The sequence below is a fragment of the Microtus ochrogaster genome, chromosome 17 (genome assembly GCF_000317375.1).
Source record: "Microtus ochrogaster isolate Prairie Vole_2 chromosome 17, MicOch1.0, whole genome shotgun sequence".
Taxonomy (NCBI): domain Eukaryota; kingdom Metazoa; phylum Chordata; class Mammalia; order Rodentia; family Cricetidae; genus Microtus; species Microtus ochrogaster.
In genome coordinates this window covers 4056307-4074331 of record NC_022019.1, presented here as the reverse complement: position 1 = coordinate 4074331, position 18025 = coordinate 4056307, and the positions used below count along the sequence as shown (strand labels likewise).

Here is an 18025-nt window from a genome sequence, read left to right as displayed (position 1 = left end):
GATGTCCCCTCCTCTCTGCTCCTGTCCGATGAGGGCTCTCGTGAGCCAAAGACCTCAGTCCTCTATTCCCCGACCCCCGCACGAGCTACGCAATATTTTATTTTGTCAGATCCACCCTCTAATTTAGACATCTTGGAAAGGGACTTCTCTGAGAGTTCCTCTCTGGACTTTGGCATAGAAGAGAAGGAAAGGGGTTAGTTCATCCTGAGTGGCTTACAAAAGTGAGCAATACACACAGATTTAGTTCTGAAAAACTCTAGGTTTGTGGCTGCTGCTGTATTACCCCCCACGGGGGTGGGGGTCGGGTTACAGCAGAGGCAGAGAAGTTACAGGAGGCCCCTTGTTTCCTTGTCTGTCTTGATGAGTTTTGTTTCTATCTTGGCCAATGAGATGGCAAAGAATCCCATTAACTTGGATCCAAATTACAAGGAGAAGATGGCAGAGGCTGAATGATGCAGAAGCTGCTGTTCCCAGATTGAAAGGAATGATTGTAATCAGTTTGATGACAGACACCAAAAACTTAGACCCCCAATGAATTATTAAAAAGAATTAAATTCTTCATATTAGATATGTACTTTAAAGTTGTACCCAGTCATTGCTATTGCATCTTTAATTTCATCAGTTTCATGTGGCAGCTCATGTTTAGCTGGGGATCTGACTCCCTCTTCTGGCTCCAGAGGCACTAGGCACACATGTGGTACACAGACATACATACAAACACAAGACCCATACACATAGAATGATAAATAAAAATTGTGGGATATGTTGTTTCCTGGCTGTGTTAGTGTCTACTGAATGTGCGTTATCTGGCACAGTGGTCTATAAAACCTGAATCATTTATTCTCCAGCCCTTTTACCAATAAAAATAAATTTAAAAAACTCCAGACCAGTAGTTGGCACTTACTTATGCTGTAATGAAAGCAAGGAATAGCTAAATCCATGAGAGTTGGAAGCAGCATTTGGATGCTTTAATGTGGATAACTCAGAAAACAGTGTAAACCAAAGGAACAAACACAGCCTTTGGACACATCTCTAAGGAGATCCATATCCCCTTATGTAATTGTGAGAATTAAAGGAAAACTGATATATTTAAAGACACTTTGGTAAAAAACAATTTGTAAAGTTCTGGATAAGTGTAAGCCAGACAGCATTCCTCTCAGGAATGATCATTTCCTAGAGAGACTAGGGGATTGCTCAATGGCTGTTGGTCTGGGTCAAGTTTCAGCACTCATGGCTATGGTAGTTGTTTATTTACTGGCTGTCCTCATCTGTTGAGGGATAACCACACTAGTTCTGTGGGGTTGGCAAAGGCTAAAAATCACACACACACACACACACACACACACCTATACAAGTACAGGCATGTGCATTCCATGATGCACACTTAGAGACCAGAAGGCAAGCTCAGATGTTGGTCTTTACCAGACATTCTGATTGACACAGGGTCTCTTTATTTGCTAGTATGTATGCCAGACTAGCTGGCCAGCAGCCTCCTGTCTCTTTGTGTTTCTGTTGCTGTGATAAACACCAAGACAAAAAGCATTTATTTCAACTTATAGTTCCACATCACAATCAATTGGAAGAAATCAAGGCAGGAACTCCAGGCAGGAACCTGGAGACAGGCACTAAAGTAGAAACCATGGAGGAGCATGGCTCACTGGCCTGTGTTTCATGACTTTCTCCACCTGCTTTCTTATATTCCTGCCCAGGGGTGGCACCACCCACAAGGGGCGGGGCCTTCCCCTATCAATCACTAATTAAGAAATGCCCAGCAGGCTTGCCTATAGCCCCAGGCATTTTCCCAGCTGTTTCCTCTTCTCAGATGAAGCCAACTTCTGTCAGGTTGACAAAAACCCAACCAGGACACCCTGGGAGCACTAGGATTACAGATTTGCCTTGCCATCAACTTTATGGGATCTAGAGATTCAAACTTTTACCCACTGAGCCAATTCCCTAGCCCATGGTGAGCATTCTTGAGCAGAAAATCCCAAATGCTTCACAATCTAAAATATTTTGAATGTGAATGCCATGCTGCAAGTGGAAACTCCCACAGCTGATTTCAAGTGATAGGCTGGAATCCAGACAGTATGCCTGTCTCCGACTACAAGTGTGGAGGACAAACATCTCATGAAAATTGTGGCTGTGGAGGGCTGTGTTCTACAACAGTGTCTTGTGGGATGTACATATTCCACATTCTGGGGGGAAACAAAAACCTATCTAGTCCCAAAAATAGGGATACCTTTGTGTGTGTGTGTGTGTGTGTGTGTGTGTGTGTGTGTGTGTGTGTGAGCACCACAGAATCCAGTGTCTTGCCTCAGTATTGTTACTAATTTTGGTTCTCATTATTATTTCCTGGTGACTATAGCAAATTAATCAGGAAGTATAATCTCCTTAGGAGATGGCGTGGTAGTCTAAGGCAGCAGTTCTCAAAATTTTTATGGTCTAGGGACCTCTTAATACCCTTAAAAATTACTAAGGACCTATACAACTTGTATTTAAATGGATAGTGTCTGAATCTGTATCAATAACATTATATAGTAAACCTAGGAGCTGCAGGGTTTGAGGAGATGGCTTCGTTGGTAAAGTGCTTGTCACGCAAATGTGAGGACCTGAATTCAAATCCCCAACCATGTAAAATACCACCAAGTTGGCCACAGAAACATCTTTTCAATGGCTCTTAAAGTCACATAAGGACACTCATTTAAATTAATGCTCTTTTACATTTAAAAATATTTTATTTTTTAATGATGTGTATATATGGGCACATGGTGTGTGCACATGATTTCTGCAGAAGCCAGAAGAGGGCATTGGAACTCTTGAAGCTGGGGTCACTGGCAGTTGTAGCCCCTCCTACATGGGTGCTCAAACTGGACTTGGGTTCTCTGAAGGAGCAGTAAATACTCTTAGCCCTGAGCCTTCTCTCCAGACTCCACGTGGATGCTTTTAATGTAAATTACGTGGATGTACAATTGCCAGTTATAGAATAATTTACTTCTAATAACAACTGCAAGGGCCTGAATAATAATGGCAGATTACTCACCCAGGATTCGTGTGAAGTTCTGGGTTCAACCCAAGCACTGCATTAAAAAATATGTAAAATAAGAGATAACCTAGTAGAGTTGGCATGGGTAAGTACTGCATAGAAAGAAAATAGTTTAGTCTGGCAAGATGGTCCAGCAGGTAAAGGTGCTTGCTGCCAAGCCTGATGACCTCAGTTCTAGTCCCAGACCACGCGTGATGGAAGGAGAGCACCAGCTCCCACAAGTTAGCTTCTGTCTTTCACATGTACGCTATGGTGCTACAATCCTAAACACGCAAAATAAATATATTTTTAATTTAAAAGGATAAAATGGTTTGCTTTAATTATACAACTATCATTCATTACCAAACGTTCTTGCATGGTTGGAATTTTGGTTGAAGTTACATTCCGTCAAACTCCTCTCTGAGGAGAAAACTAACAAACATGAAACACATTTGTGAACTGTTTGTTTCTACATTAACCTAAGCTTGTGGTCCGTGTCATAGCCACACACATATATCTGATACCTACCTCATCTGACACACTCTGTAACTCAGTGACATACAAAATGAGGAAAACATCCTGGTGCAGGCACAAGTTACAAGGGAAGGATAATAATTAAGGCTAAAGGAGAGTGTAGCAGAGGAAATGGGCAACTCCTAGTTAAGAAGATAATATGCTGATGTGGGATTCTCCTCTGTATGCTGTGAATATGTTTTATTATCAATGGTTAATAAAGAAGCTGCTTTAGCCTATGGCTGGGCAGAATATAGCCAGGCTGGAAGAGACATAGAGAGAGAGGGGCTTACTGGTAAGGGTTCGGCATCTGTCTCCTTCTGCAACTACATGGCATCTCTCCTTAACTCCACCTACTATATATATATATCTTCCAGTCTGGCTATATTCTGCCCTGCCGTAGGTCAAAGCAGCTTCTTTATTAACCAATGATAATAAAGCATATTCACAGCATACAGAGTGGAATCCCACATCAATACACAAGCTAATTATCCAGTGTTTATTAAATAGCAGACCTATTCCTGAAGCTCTCTTCACACCCTTTCATTGCACCGTCAGAAGAATCCTGGAAAGCAGGCACAACAAACTTATTTTTATAAAAATAAGAAAATCACATCTTCCCTGAAGCCACACACCTGAAGAGAGGACTCCAACCCAGATGTGTAGACCTTTAGCCAGTGGCTCAAAGAGGCTCCAAAAATGTGTCATATTTGAAGTCAATTTGAAGGACAGCATTGTTTGGCTCTTTAATCCATTTCCAGACTTGTCAAATGGATATAATGACTGTTTTTACTCATAAGACTTTTCTAAGGAGAAAATGAAAATTTCAAAAGACATAGAACAATGCCAGGGAGTTGAAGGCTCTAGGTGGTCAGCAACCATTGTTACTGCTGTTGGCAAAATGAAGCAATGAGGAGAGAGTCCGCCTATCAGCAACAGATGAGTCCAATGTAAGGCATCTTCCGTATGCACTGGACTGAAGTAGCCATGACCACTGAAATGTTACAGAGAAGAGAGTCAAAAGCTGAGGAGATTGATTCTAGGAGTGTGCATCTTCTCTAAGAGATGTTCCTGGGTGGCCTTGAGTACTCGTAGCCACAGTTTCCCCTACTAATGTTGGATTTAAGTAGTTTCTGTCCCATTAGTGCCAATTTGTTTCATTATGGATTTAGAATCTCAGTAGGCATGGGAAATCTAATGCCAAAAGAAAAGGCATCTGGCCTCAGAATGGTGGTCTGTGATTGTGCTGATTTAGGCAGTCACATGACCTAAATGGCATGGAGATTCATGATTTGAGGCACTTTGCAGAGCTCTGAGGAAACCACAGAGACACAAGGTAAGATCAAAGTATAGGAAGTGGCTGGGCAAAGGTAAGAAGGTAGCTGTCTTTGGGCATGCCCCCTCCCCCATCTTATATAGAATCTATCTTAATAAAAGGAACAATTTATAACTGGTTGGCAGGGGTACACACTTTTAATTCCAGCACTCAGGAGGCATAGGCAGGCAGATCTCTGTGAGTTCAAAACCAGGCTGTTCTACAAAGAGAGTTCCAGGACAGCCAGAGCTACTCAGAGAAACACTGTAATATATATATATATATATATATATATATATATTGTTCATGTACACACATATATACACAGTTCTTTCATCTGGTCACCTCATGTCTTTTTATCACCATAGTTTCTGTCTTTTTACTTCTGTTCAAAGTTCCATTTCTTGGTGTGTCCATACGTGCAACGATTACTTCTAAATAAACTAATAAGAGTGGACAGAGAGCTGGAAGCTAAATAAAGTATTCATGTAAGGACACTAGTTAGAGAACCTGTGTGTGGAAGCCTGGCGGTGTCTTCATAATCTGACCGTATTGTGGAGAACCAAGAGCAGAATTCAGAACAACCCTGAGAGAGTCAGTCAGATGGCCTCAGTTTCCCCACTTTTCAGGCTCCTCACCCACATCTACCGGTTGTCTTCTGACGGTAATGTTGTCCAGGCTAAATAAGCAAAGTAAGAAAATTTGTTCCTTCCATCAGCCTTCTATGTTTTTATCTGTGTAATGGTTTTGGTTTTTTGTCTGTTTTTCTCCCCCAACAGTATCGTGCTTACTATGGAGCCTTTAAACTTGTCCACACAACTGAAGGAGACTCGGAAGACCTCCGGGCCCTGCGTTTTCTGTCTGTGATTTCAATCGTGGACCCCTGGATTTTCATCATTTTCAGAACTTCAGTATTCCGGATGTTATTTCACAAGATTTTTGTAAGACCTCTGAGCTACAGAAACTGGCACAGCCATTCCTGCCAAAAATCTAAGATGGAATCATCTTTGTGAGGGCTCTGCAGCTCTGGTAAGAAAGAATATACCACACACTCAAAGAACCTTGATTGGAAAAAAAAAAACCTACAATTTAAATTCTTAAAATTATCTCTCATGAGGAGCTGGAGAGATGGCTCAGCACTTAAGAGCATGCACTTCTCTTCCAGGGGACCTGGGTTCGATTCTCAGCATCCATTCAGAGGGCTCACAACTGTCTGTAGCTCCAGCTCTAGGGAAGTCTAACTCCTCTGGCCTCGTTGGGCACCTGCACTCATGTGCATATAACCACACACAGACACAAACACACACAGAGAGAGACACAGACACACATACTATTAAAAATAATAAAAGTAAATTTACAAATATCTCCAAAAACTAAAACATGTATGTTCAGAAGTATCTAATTTAACAATATGTAACTGTATTTTGGTCCAGTTTAAAATGTACTAATAACAACAATTCAAATGTGTATGTTGTAAACAATGTTAAAAGTGTTATAGCAATGACATTAATTGTTCCAACATTTGTATCTGGTGGCCCTAAATTTTTAGAGACCTATGGATTTTTATTTAAATACAGTAGAAACATCACTGTCTGTTTATAATTATGTGGTAGGTATTTTTAAACAAGCCTAGCAACAGCTCACACATTTTTTCCAGTTAAAACTTATTTTATATCATAATTGCTCTTGTTTTTTTTATTTTGTTTGGTTCTGGTTTTTGTTTGTTTTTGTGAAATGACCTAAGAATAATCTGAATTATAGATGCTGTTCAGAGAAGTGAGTCGGGAAACCAGAACAGGCCAGGCATTTGGGGAGACCTCAGGGAGCTCACTGACCTCCGGTGAAGATGGGCAACTCTTGTGAAGTATGTATGAGGCGAGATGTAACTAAAACCCACACAACTCAAAATGGAAAAAAGAAAACCGAACTTCCGAAGTCCGGTCTCTTGTAGATGGAGGCAGAGATGTCAGAGGGAATCGATAATGTAAGTGTTGACCCTAAATTTTTCAATTCGTGAAAACTCAGTGACGGATTCTTGGGAGGAAAGGATCCATTTCTTGGGAAAACGCTGGAGTGTGACTTACCAGACAGCTATATTATTTACAATTTCAGCTGTGTGAACTCACAGGGCATTTAGCACTGTAAGAGGCCCACTCAGGACGAAGCCTCCATGGAGAGATGGCGATGGACTTTACACTTGCCTATTACAGCTTCATTCTGTTTGTAGAGACAATGAGATGAGGCTCCTATGCATAGCGCTTGCAGAACCAGAGCAAAGCACAGCTCAGAAGGACATGATGGAACACTGTGATTACACATGAGTTTACACAGGTCAGCAACACTATGGCCGAAAGAGAAAGTGTGGGATGTCCCTGCAGTAGGATTGAAGGTTCTAAGTCCAGTTCACAACAAGAACTTCCACTTCTGTAATATAAAGAGTTTTCACATCCCTGTGCATCCTGAACACTCCGACTCTGAGATGGTCTCAAGGCCTCCAGCGGCAGTCCCTTCCAGAGACGAGGAGCTTGCATCTTTCCAGCTCAGCAGAAAACCCACTCTTCTCACCTCCGGTTTTTCTGAGATCTCAGAGATGATATTACTGTGTGTGCATATATATTTATATATGTGTGCATACATAGGAATACACATATACTACACACACACACACACACACACACACACACATATATATATGTGTGTATATATATATACACACATATATATAATTTATAGCAAAACTGTGAAAAAGCCAAATTAGGGATATAGGAAGTATAATTTGAAAGTATAACACAATGAAAAATACAGTTGGTTTTGGTTTGGCTTTCATTTCTATGTTAAATGTGAATGATGCCTTTTTTTTTTCAGCTGAAGAAGTGCAGCTTTTTTGTGTCCTACTGTATGCTAGAACAATTGTCCAGATGATGTAATAAAGTTCCAGATGAATAAATAAATGTAATTTTATGATATTTTGTGAAGGAAATTGCTTTTTAAAAAATAAAAGTCAAACATCTTGTTTTTTTATGAGCAAACAATTTCCAGCAGTATTTCAATCTCTATCTATGCAAGTGTGAATTTTCCTAAACAAAATTTCCTAGGCTTATCCAAGAGCCTAGTGTTCCTATTTGGTTTACATGAAATGCTGAGAAACTGCTCTGGTGAAATCCATGTCCAGTTTCAGTCCACTGTGCGGGGATCCTCACTGATTTATCATTAACTTATTTTATCATCTACACAGACCTCATGCCTAGCAATTGGTTAGGTGCGAGTTACTCATTGTCCACTAGAGGGAGACAAGACTGTAATGGTTGTAACAACTGGAAATTCTCAACAGTAAATGAGAATGCTGGGCCAAGGACATCCCCAGAAGGGCCACACGAAGGCCTGTCCAAAGAACCTCACAGGGAGCAGATGTTTCCTAAACACCCTGAAAATGGGTAGACATGCCAACCCCAACTGAAAACTGTAAGGGACACTGTAAGACAGTCCACAGAAGCGGGAGCACATACATATACTTCAGAAATGTAGAAAAACATTTAGCCTAACCAAAGAAATGAAAAGGGTGAATTAAATGATGGAGGACCAAGCAAAAAACATTGTGACTTGCAAAGTTCAGAAGATCATTGAAATGTAAATATTCACAGTCCTCCAGTAAGTTTGTAAATTACTACACTCTTTCTTGGTAGCAGCCTTACTAAATGACAAGGAACCGAGAAGATCTAGAGGACCAGTGTTGACAGAGGTTTCTGTTCTGCCCAGTCCCACAATAAACACAAAGAAACTATATTATATGCAATACTTTTTGGCCAATAACTTAAGCATATTGCTAGCTAGCTCTTATATCCTAAACTAACCCATCTCCATTATTCTGTGCATCACCACAAGGCCGTGGCCTACCTGCAAAGTTTTGGTAGGCTCCAGCAGATATGTCCGTCTTCTGCAGCAGCTACATGGCTTCTTCTTGACTCCACCTACTAGATAGATAGAGATAGATAGATAGATAGATAGATAGATAGATAGATAGATAGATAGATAGATAGATAGATAGATAGATCTTCCAGCTTGGCTATATTCTGTTTAGCCATTGGCTGAAAGCAGCTTCTTTATTAACCAATGGAAGCTTCCCACGCCAGTATCAGTGTTTCCAATCTGGAATTGTGCTCCAAAAGAAGAAACAGAGATACTGACAGAATCATACTTAAAAAAACTATAGCCTTACTTTATGTAACAAAAAAATAAAACTGTCAGAATAACGACCAAACAAAACTTCAAATATACCTTAATTTATATATACTATATTCACTAAGCATATAACTATTTTAAAAGTTTATTTCAACTAGCATAAGCACTAAGAATAAAATTTACCACATAACAATAAGTGATAAAATCAAGATACAAACTACTATAAATATGTACACACACACACACACACACACACACACACACACATACCTTGCAAAAATAAATCAAAGAAACCATGAACCATAGTTGCTCTTGTCCATGGACATTTCCCCATGACTCTTTATGTTTTTGAGATTTGAGACAGTAAGTATTTCTTTTATGTGGAAGTATTTTTGAACAGATCTCTAGGACTAGCCTGAGAAAATAAGAGGAAAGGCACCAGGACTGAGTTTTGGATCTGAAGGGCCAGAATTCAGAGGTGTGCAAGCACAAGCAAGGGCGACCGATCTAGGACCGGTAGCTTCATTTGGCAGAAATAAGGGACTTCAGACCTAAACCTGAAGGAGAGGCTGAAAGAGTGGCAGGTTTCATACCATGAAGTAATGGGTGGGTCAGCCGTAGGGTTTGGTGTTCTGGGAGACTGTGGCTGCTAGCTACTGGAGGCTGTGGAGTGGGGGCAATCTGATGGAGTTGGGGTGGATCATGAATGGGGCAGACAGGGGCATGAGAATAGTTGTGTCAAACCTGGGACGGTTCTCTGTACCCATTCTCAGTAGTGGACCCTAGCTCCCAGCTAAGGAAGTAAATGAGTTTAAAATGGCCTGGCCCTGGATTTCCTGCTTTGCATCCCACCTGATCAGAGGAAGAAGAATTTTAATGGTGTGTGTGTGTGTGTTTTGTTTTACTTGAAGAGGGACACAGAAACGCTGTATGTGAAGGCCTAGAGAAGCCCAGCTGCAAGAGTCCCCTCAAAAGATAAAAATGAGTTAAAGGATCAATCTGTCTGGTCTTCAAATGTGAACAAAAATTAATGTTAGGCACAGCAGAATTCAAGTCATTAAGTGTTAATAGTTCAAAGTGGCTATTTGGCTATAGGATAGACCCAGGAGAATTACATCACAGCATGGTGGTTTTGGACAAGCAGCATGCCATCAATATACAAAGAGTAGAGTATAGAAACATGAAACCAAGTATTACTACCATCACGTATCAGGAAGAGGCAGGCAAGATGGAACTGGGTTCAGACAGCAGGGAGAGAGGAAATAACTGCTCAGGGGCTTAAGAGGCAGAGCTCCTAGGATCCCATGGTGACTCCTTAGGGAATCCCACCATGTGATTGGGGGCTGTGTCCTTTCGGTTCCAATGCCGTTCACCACTTTCTGAGTTTCAGCGCTCACATAAACCAGGTAGGAAAACGAGAAATGTTCTGAAAATAGTGTTTTTCTCTCCCCTCTACATTCCCAGTTTTCCTGGACAATAGGTTACAGCTCCTTATTGAGATTTCTATAGATTTTAACATACCCTACCCAGCAGGGTTAAGAAAAGCTAATTGTCTTTGTTACTTCTCTGTTGCTGTGATTAAATACTCTTACACAAGCAATATTTAAGAAAGAAAAGTTTACTTTGTTTTATAGCTGCAAGGAACTCCATCAAGGGAAGTCAAGAGCAGGAGTTTGAGAGCTGGTTGCACTGTGACTGGAATCAGGGAGCAGATGGTGTTCATCCCAGGTCATTTCCTCCCTCTTATTCAGTCCAGTATGTCGGTCATCCATAGTGAAGTGTGTCTCCCCACTTAACTAGCCAAATCAAAATAGTCTCTCACAGGTGTGCCCAGAGGCTATTGATTTACATAATAGAGCAAATACCCTAATAATCTTCCATGGGTGTACCTAGGAACATGTCTCTTAGGTGATTCCAGGTGCTGTTGAGTTGACAACACTAACCACCATGCTACTATGAAGATTATTCATTTAGTCACAGCTAAAAAGCCTACTTGCCAGGTATTCCTGAAACTCCAGGAAAATAGAAATTTTGTAAACATCAAAACCTGAACAACCTCCATCCTCACCAACCAGGCACACTAGACTGACTTCTCAAAGTGTGATCCTGACAAGCAATAGAAGCTTCTCCACCTGAAAATTAGTAGGAATGAAAATTCTGAGTCCTACCTTAGATCTACTGAGTCTGATCTTTGGATGAGGCCAACCACCTTCTCTGATTGGAACTGCCTTGAAAGAATGATTTTCTCTTCTCAGAATGGAACACAGCTCTCTTCTAGACAAGAAGAAAGCTAAGTTCACAGCTAATTGAGGTTTGGTGATTGGGGCTTCCTCTCCCTGCTTTACACAACTGCCTAACTGGGTTAAAGACATCATCAGGTCTCATCTGTTATTGGTTAAGAGGAACATCCAATTTTTGAGACAACTGAGGATTCAGAAATCAGTCTAGTCTTAGAAACCATCACAAAGCAGGTATCTAGGATTTATCATGTCTCCTAGCAAAGAATGCACAAACTCAAAAGGCTTTATTTTGTTGTTATCTCATTACTGTAGTGCTAAAACTAAGGATAATCAAGCATCATCAAGAAAAACAAGAAATATCTTTTCAGTCAAGCTCATAAAATATCTTGATGGTTTCATACTTAGGATCCAGAAGTAGGAGGCAAAGAGAGGTAACTGGAAATGGCTGGGGCCTTTGAAACCTCAAAAACCATCCCTAGTGATGCACCTCCTCCACAAGGCCACATCTCCTAATCCTTCCCAAACAATTCCACCAACTGGGACCAAGTATTCAAGCATGTGAGCCTATGGCCCATTCTCATTCAAACCACTACACAGCCTTAAATCATAGATAATTTATAATTACCCTAGTACTATACTGAACAGACAACTGAACAAACAATGAAGCCACTAGCTTGCCTACATCAATTTAGTATCAGTGCAACAGGCCCCACACCTTAGCACAACTGCCACCATGATGAAAGAACCATTCAGGTCTTGAAATCAAGTAAAGAGGCGGCAACACCTGCCAAAATGAGAAAAAAGACATAATCCACCAAAGTCCCATGATTCTGGGAAAGTCTCTAAATGTATTAACCTAGCTTTTTGGCTTCTGTAGTTCTGCTTCTGGCTAACAAGTACTGCTAATGAGGGTGTCAACGCAGGATGTAATTTTTGTTCTGAAAAGTTTACTCTGGGACAGTCTCATGTGACACTGGGACCCCAGACACCAAGTGTAGTTATTGTCTGGCTAATAAAGACTTTTTATTGGTTTGAACCCATGTCCAAGTAGTCTTCTCTGGCATATATCTCACAGTATTTCTAGAGGCTCCAGCAAGATCGCCAGAGACCAGACGTGGAGCAACTGGAGGTCTCAGAGCCCCTTGGAACTGGGAAGAATGTGGTGGTCAAGGAACTCCTAGGAGGTGCACAACCTGAGACATTCTAGGACCCCAGTATTTCCTCTGATGTATTGCTGCCTAATGCTTCTGAGGAATCAGACACCTCCACCCCTAAAAGGGAACAAATTGAAAGTCACCTTGCCTGTCACCTCTAGAGAGAAGTCTGGTTAAGGCACCTTTTGTTTAGAACACAAAGGAGAGGCTAGTGGTGGGGATCCATGTCTGGAATCTGGGTGAGACTTCATCAGACTCCTCTGGCTTGTTCAGGTACATGACTGCGTAGTAGCCACCCCTGGTTGTTTTTACTCTGCATCTCTCTATATGTTTCTGTCAGTTCTGTTGATTGGAGAAAACAAGATAAAATGCAGGAAGAGTGAACCTTCCTGGGACCACAGCAGCTGCTGCAATAACACACAATTTCTTGTAGACTTGTGGTCCACACTGAGTCACTCATGCTGTGCTCCCCCTTCCTAAGCAACCCCAGCTTCAGGCAGCAACTGTGGCTCCTAGGCAGTTGCTGCTGTTGTTATGATAATGCTAGCAGTAGGGGTTCCCGAGAGGAATGGAGGGTGTTGGCCGAGGGCCTAAAGATAGTTCTGTCATGGGAGATGTTTCTGTAATGGAAAACTCTGAACCTTCTGTGAAATCAATTGACCATCTTTTGGAGCCAGGTAGTCCCGTGACAGTACAGGCCATCTGGAACATAGTCAGTGGGAAACCCCAGAAATCCCAACCAGTTTCTTGTATTGACTAGTGGCTTTCTCTGGTGTGAGACCCCCAAGCTCCCAGCTTAAAACCTGTGCACTCTTGGCTTGTCCAGGTCACGCAGAGAAACCCCTAACCTCTGCCAGTTCTCTCAGTCCTGATAGAGGGACATTTACTTCCCCATCTTGTTCCCTGAGCACAAGCTGGGGACTCTGACTACTGGGTCACTTGCCCCACGTTATGTACTTCTCCCCCACTGCACCCTGCCGCTTGAGCTAAGCAGCCAGGTGTGCCCCTGGTTTATGCCCTTTATCAATCAGTGATCTTACCCCAACACTGACCAAGGTAATGAGTGTGTAATCTACTGGCCTGGTCTGTCACCTGGTACCCTGTCCCTCTAAGAGACAAGTCCAGCCCACTCCCGACCTGCCACCCCCTCCCCTTCCACTGAGTTAGGCAGATCTCCAGCCTCCTCTCAAGCCTGGTCTCTTTCTTTCTGTCCCTCTTCTGAAAATGTAACTGCTTCTCTCTCTCTCTCTCTCTCTCTCTCTCTCTCTCTCTCTCTCTCTCTCTCTCTCCTCTCTACTCCCTCTCTACTCCTCTCCCACTTTCCCCCTTCCCCTTCCCTTTGCCCTCTATAACCCACTAAATAAACTCTCTACCCAAACTCTCTCTCTCTGCATGGCATATCATCTGTCTCTCGCCCACCACTGCCCAGCAGCGGCCCTCAGGTGACCCGCTGTCACCCCCCCCCCCGTGGGACTGACCTCCAGTCCCCATGTCTTTATAAATGATAACCAGAAAGCGCTGGCAATTTTTGCCAGACCCTTTTAGGACTAAAGGCAACTGCTACAAAATAATTGCTTTCATCATATAGTTGGCCCAGATATCAGAAAAAGAATTTCAGAACATAGAAAGATTTGCCAGTATGAACAGTTCCCAATTACTGAAAATTGCTCAAAAGGTTTACAATAACCATGAATCTGTAAAACCCCCAAAACAAAGCAAAAGATAAAAGAGGCCTTATAGAGGGAAGCCAGAGACACCAGGAAAGAAAGAAGGAAAGAAAAAAAGGATGCCCGTCCTACATAAATGATTATAAAGAGGGTCCTTGTCCAGGCACAGGGACCCTGGAGAAAGCCAGCAGCCTATCTGTCCAGAAGTCTTGCTTCTGCCTAGTGGCTGGACCACCATGCTAGTAAACAAACTGACTTTGGGCCAGGAACTGTTCCCAACAACCTCACAGTCTACAATGGACCTCCTGAGGGAGACCCCAGAGAGGCAAATGTGTAATGGCCAAATAACACATTATCAAGCATTTCTCTTGGGCCAGCCCCATATCTGATTCTACAAAACTTTAGCTATCAGCCCAGCCAGCCTGCTGCCAGACACCCAAAAGAGCCACTCAAAGGCGGCAGCCCAGTTAGTGTCATCAGACTCCACCAACCAGATCGGGGAAACAGCAGTGGATGCAGATAGGCAGGGTACCAACCTGGGAAAAGGAGATGTGGTCCAGGCCCTGCCCGGCCCCAGTCCCTCCAGTTCCGACCAGCAGGAGCTAGCCGCTCAGCTTCTCCAGGCATGTTCTGGCCATTCAGAAACACTCACAGCTGTGGTGAAAGTTGGACAGGAGCAGCTCCAGCTCTTGTCCCAAGCAGAGTCCCAGCCCTGGCTGCTGCTACCCCTGCAGCTGTGGCTGCTGCACCCTCCACTCCACAATGCGGCTGGCTGGAGACTTCAGCCTCCACCCTGAGCGCCACTGCAGCTGGAATCTACACTTCCTGAACGTGACTGCGGGAGACCTGAGGAGGTACTAACTATGTGAGAGCAGTGTTGTTCAAGATGGACTCAGGTGTGCTGGGGCTGCAATTGCTACCCTGTCCCCAGCCACTACAGCACAAAGGGCTAGCTTCTGATTTTAACCCAGGCACTTCACTGGCGGAAGGGCAAAGCCATCACTATGTACACGAATAGATGGTCTGCATTAGCCACTGCCGGTTTCCACGGGTCCCCTATAGAGAAAAGGTTCCTTAACTCAGCCCGAACTGACACAGGAAGAAACTAAGTAGTCGAAAGGGAAAGAGGCCAAACAGGAAGGAGGCTAATGGTGGTTCTTGCCTGACAAGAGAGCCATACTCTCTGCAGTACTGGAAGATTTAAAAAAAAAAAAACAAAACAAACAAACCGAGATTTGGGTAGCCTCTTTCCTCGGGTGACAACGGCCCTGCAAGTTTCCCTAAATCTGGCAAAGGTACTAAGTGTTCATTGAAAACATTGTGCCTAGAAGTCACAAAGCTCTGGACAGGTAAAGTATAAATGTCGCTGAGACCAGTGAAAACTGGGCCAACTGTCTACCTTTTGTTCTCTTAAGGGCCAGGTGCACCCAAATTGAGATGTTCATAAGGCAAAAATTACTAGCTGTTTTCTCCTCAAGTCCTTACACGCCCTGCCACAGACCCAGAGGACTGTTCACCAGGCTGAAACCTTGCTTCTGTCTGAGCCTGTCCACAGGTTCCAGCCTGGCGACCTCACCAATGCGGAAAGGTTCATAACCTATGATCCTCGCCACCCCCACAGCAGAGGAGGTCCTCAGGGTCACCCGGTAGACCCACCCCTCTAGCTAAAGGAGGCTACAGATGGTTAAGACTGATGCCGTTCCTAGACTTACAGTTTTCCCATTTGTCTTTTTGCTCTCCCTGTAGGAAAGGCCCCAACTCCCCATCAGCCTAAGACTGGAACCTGGAAGCCCAAAGCTAATCAGAGCTCCACTTCCAACCCTGACAGCTGTAAATGGGACCAACCTAAGCTCACCCTGGGGCATCTCCAGGGGAAGGATGCCTGTTAATGTCACCAAGATACCCCCCCCCCCCAGCACATGGTTCCGCCTGGGCAGATAGATCCCTGTAGCTACTACACCCAGCAGGTTAATTCCAGGAGCGACAGCCAAATGCCTTTTCAGACCCAAGAGACTACCTAGCTCGCTTTAACCAGTGTGAGTCTTCTGAATTGTTTGCACTGCAGACCTCATTCCTCTTCACCCCTGTGTATGTTCCAGCACAAGGGTTCATTTGTAATGGTGAAGAGGGCACAGGAACAGCCTAAATCTAAATTCCGGGCCTTCCCATGCACAGCGAGCCTTCCCCGTTCTCATTTCTCCATTAGTGGGGGCAAGAATCACAGGCCCCGCAGCAGTTGAGACTTCAACCCTAATTATAGGAGACAAAAACATAGAGAAGCTCCGTGATCGAAAAGACACGGACCCAGACCATCTTGAAGATTCTGCTTCCCATGTGGAAGCCCAGTGAGATTCTTTAGACGAGGTTGTTCTTCAGAATGAAGAGGATTGGAACTCCTCTATATAAAACAGGGAGGCCTCTGTGTGGTGCTGGGAGAAACTCGTTGCTTCTATGCCAACCAGTCAGAGATAATTAGAGAAAGTTTAGCTATGCTCAGAAATAGCCTTCAGGAAAGAGAAAGGAGATGCCATCTTTGTTCTCCTGGTACCCTTGGCTAACTTTTGCTTCTAGCCCTCACTACAGGACCCTACAGTTGTTGCTCAATGGCCTCCGATGTAAAACAGACGTAAGTTCTGTTAGACTGCTGGTCTAAGGAGATGATGTACCCACCCCCGGGGGCCCAGATGAGCCATGGTTTGATTCATATCCATAGAACCAGTAGGGAACGTGACAGACCCTAGACTGTAGCAAAACTGACGCCATGATGAAGGAACCATCCAGGCCTTGAAACGCAGCAATTAGGGTGTACCACCTGGCAGAAAGAGAACAAAGGCCTACTCCCATCAAAGCCCATAGTTCTGGGAGTCTCCAAATGTGCTAACCTTGCTTTTGGCTTCTGTAGTTCTGCTTCTGGCTCACTGTTCTTGCTAACTGGGTGTTTCAAGCCAGGATGTGTTTTATTTTTTCCTTTTTTTATTGATTTTTATTGAACTCTACATTTTTCTCGGCTCCCATCCCTGCCTCTCCCCTCCCCCCTTCAGCCCTCCCCAAAAGTCCCCATGCTCCAAATTTACTCAGGAGATCTTGTCCTTTTCTATTTCCCATGTAGATTAGATCTATGTAAGTCTCTCTTAGTATCCTCATTGTTGTCTAAGTTCTTTGGGGTTGTGATCTGTAGACTGGTTTTCTTTGCTTTATGTTTAAAAAACTCCTATGAGTGAGTACATGTGATGATTGTCTTTCTGTGTCTAGGTTACCTCACTCAAAATAATGTTTTCTAGCTCCATCCATTTTCCTGCAAAATTCAAGGTGTCATTATTTTTTTCTGCTGTGTAGTACTCCATTGTGTAAATGTACCACGTTTTCCTTATCCATTCTTCAGTCGAGGGGCATTTAAGTTGTTTCCAGGTTCTGACTATGACAAACAACGCTGCTATGAACATAGTTGAGCACATGCCCTTGTGGCACGATTGAGCATCCTTTGGATATATATTCAAAAGTGGTATTACTGGGTCTTGAGGAAGGTTGTTTCCTAATTTTCTGAGAAATCACCACACTGACATCCAAAGGGGTTGTACCAGCTTGCATTCCCACCAGCAATGCAGAAGTGTTCCCTTTTCCCACAACCTCTCCAGCATAAGTTGTCATCAGTGTTTTTGATCGTGGCCATTCTTACAGGTATAAGATAGAATCTCAGAGTTGTTTTGATTTGCATTTCTCTGGTGACTAAAGATGCTGAATATTTCCTTAAGTGTCTTTCAGCCATTTTAGATTCCTCTGTTGAGAGTTCTGTTTAGGTCTATACTCCATTTTTTATTGGATTAATTGTTCTTTTGATTACCAATTTCTTGAGTCCTTTGTGTATTTTGGAGATCAGACCTCTGTTAGTTAGGGGTTAGTGAAAATCTTTTCCCATTCTGTAGGCTGTTGTTTTA

At 43.1% G+C, this 18025-nt stretch overlaps 1 protein-coding gene across 1 annotated transcript in view; it reads left to right on the top strand.

The window, feature by feature from the left end:
- Positions 1-7339, top strand: part of Ptgdr (prostaglandin D2 receptor) — an 8914-nt gene extending 1575 nt beyond the window's left edge. The window contains exons 2-3 of the mRNA XM_005355391.2: positions 5630-5879; positions 6612-7339. Coding sequence (XP_005355448.1) covers positions 5630-5863 — 234 coding nt within the window. The 3' untranslated portion in view covers positions 5864-5879; positions 6612-7339. The remainder of the gene's footprint in view (positions 1-5629; positions 5880-6611) is intronic.
- Positions 7340-18025: the final 10686 nt, after the last annotated feature.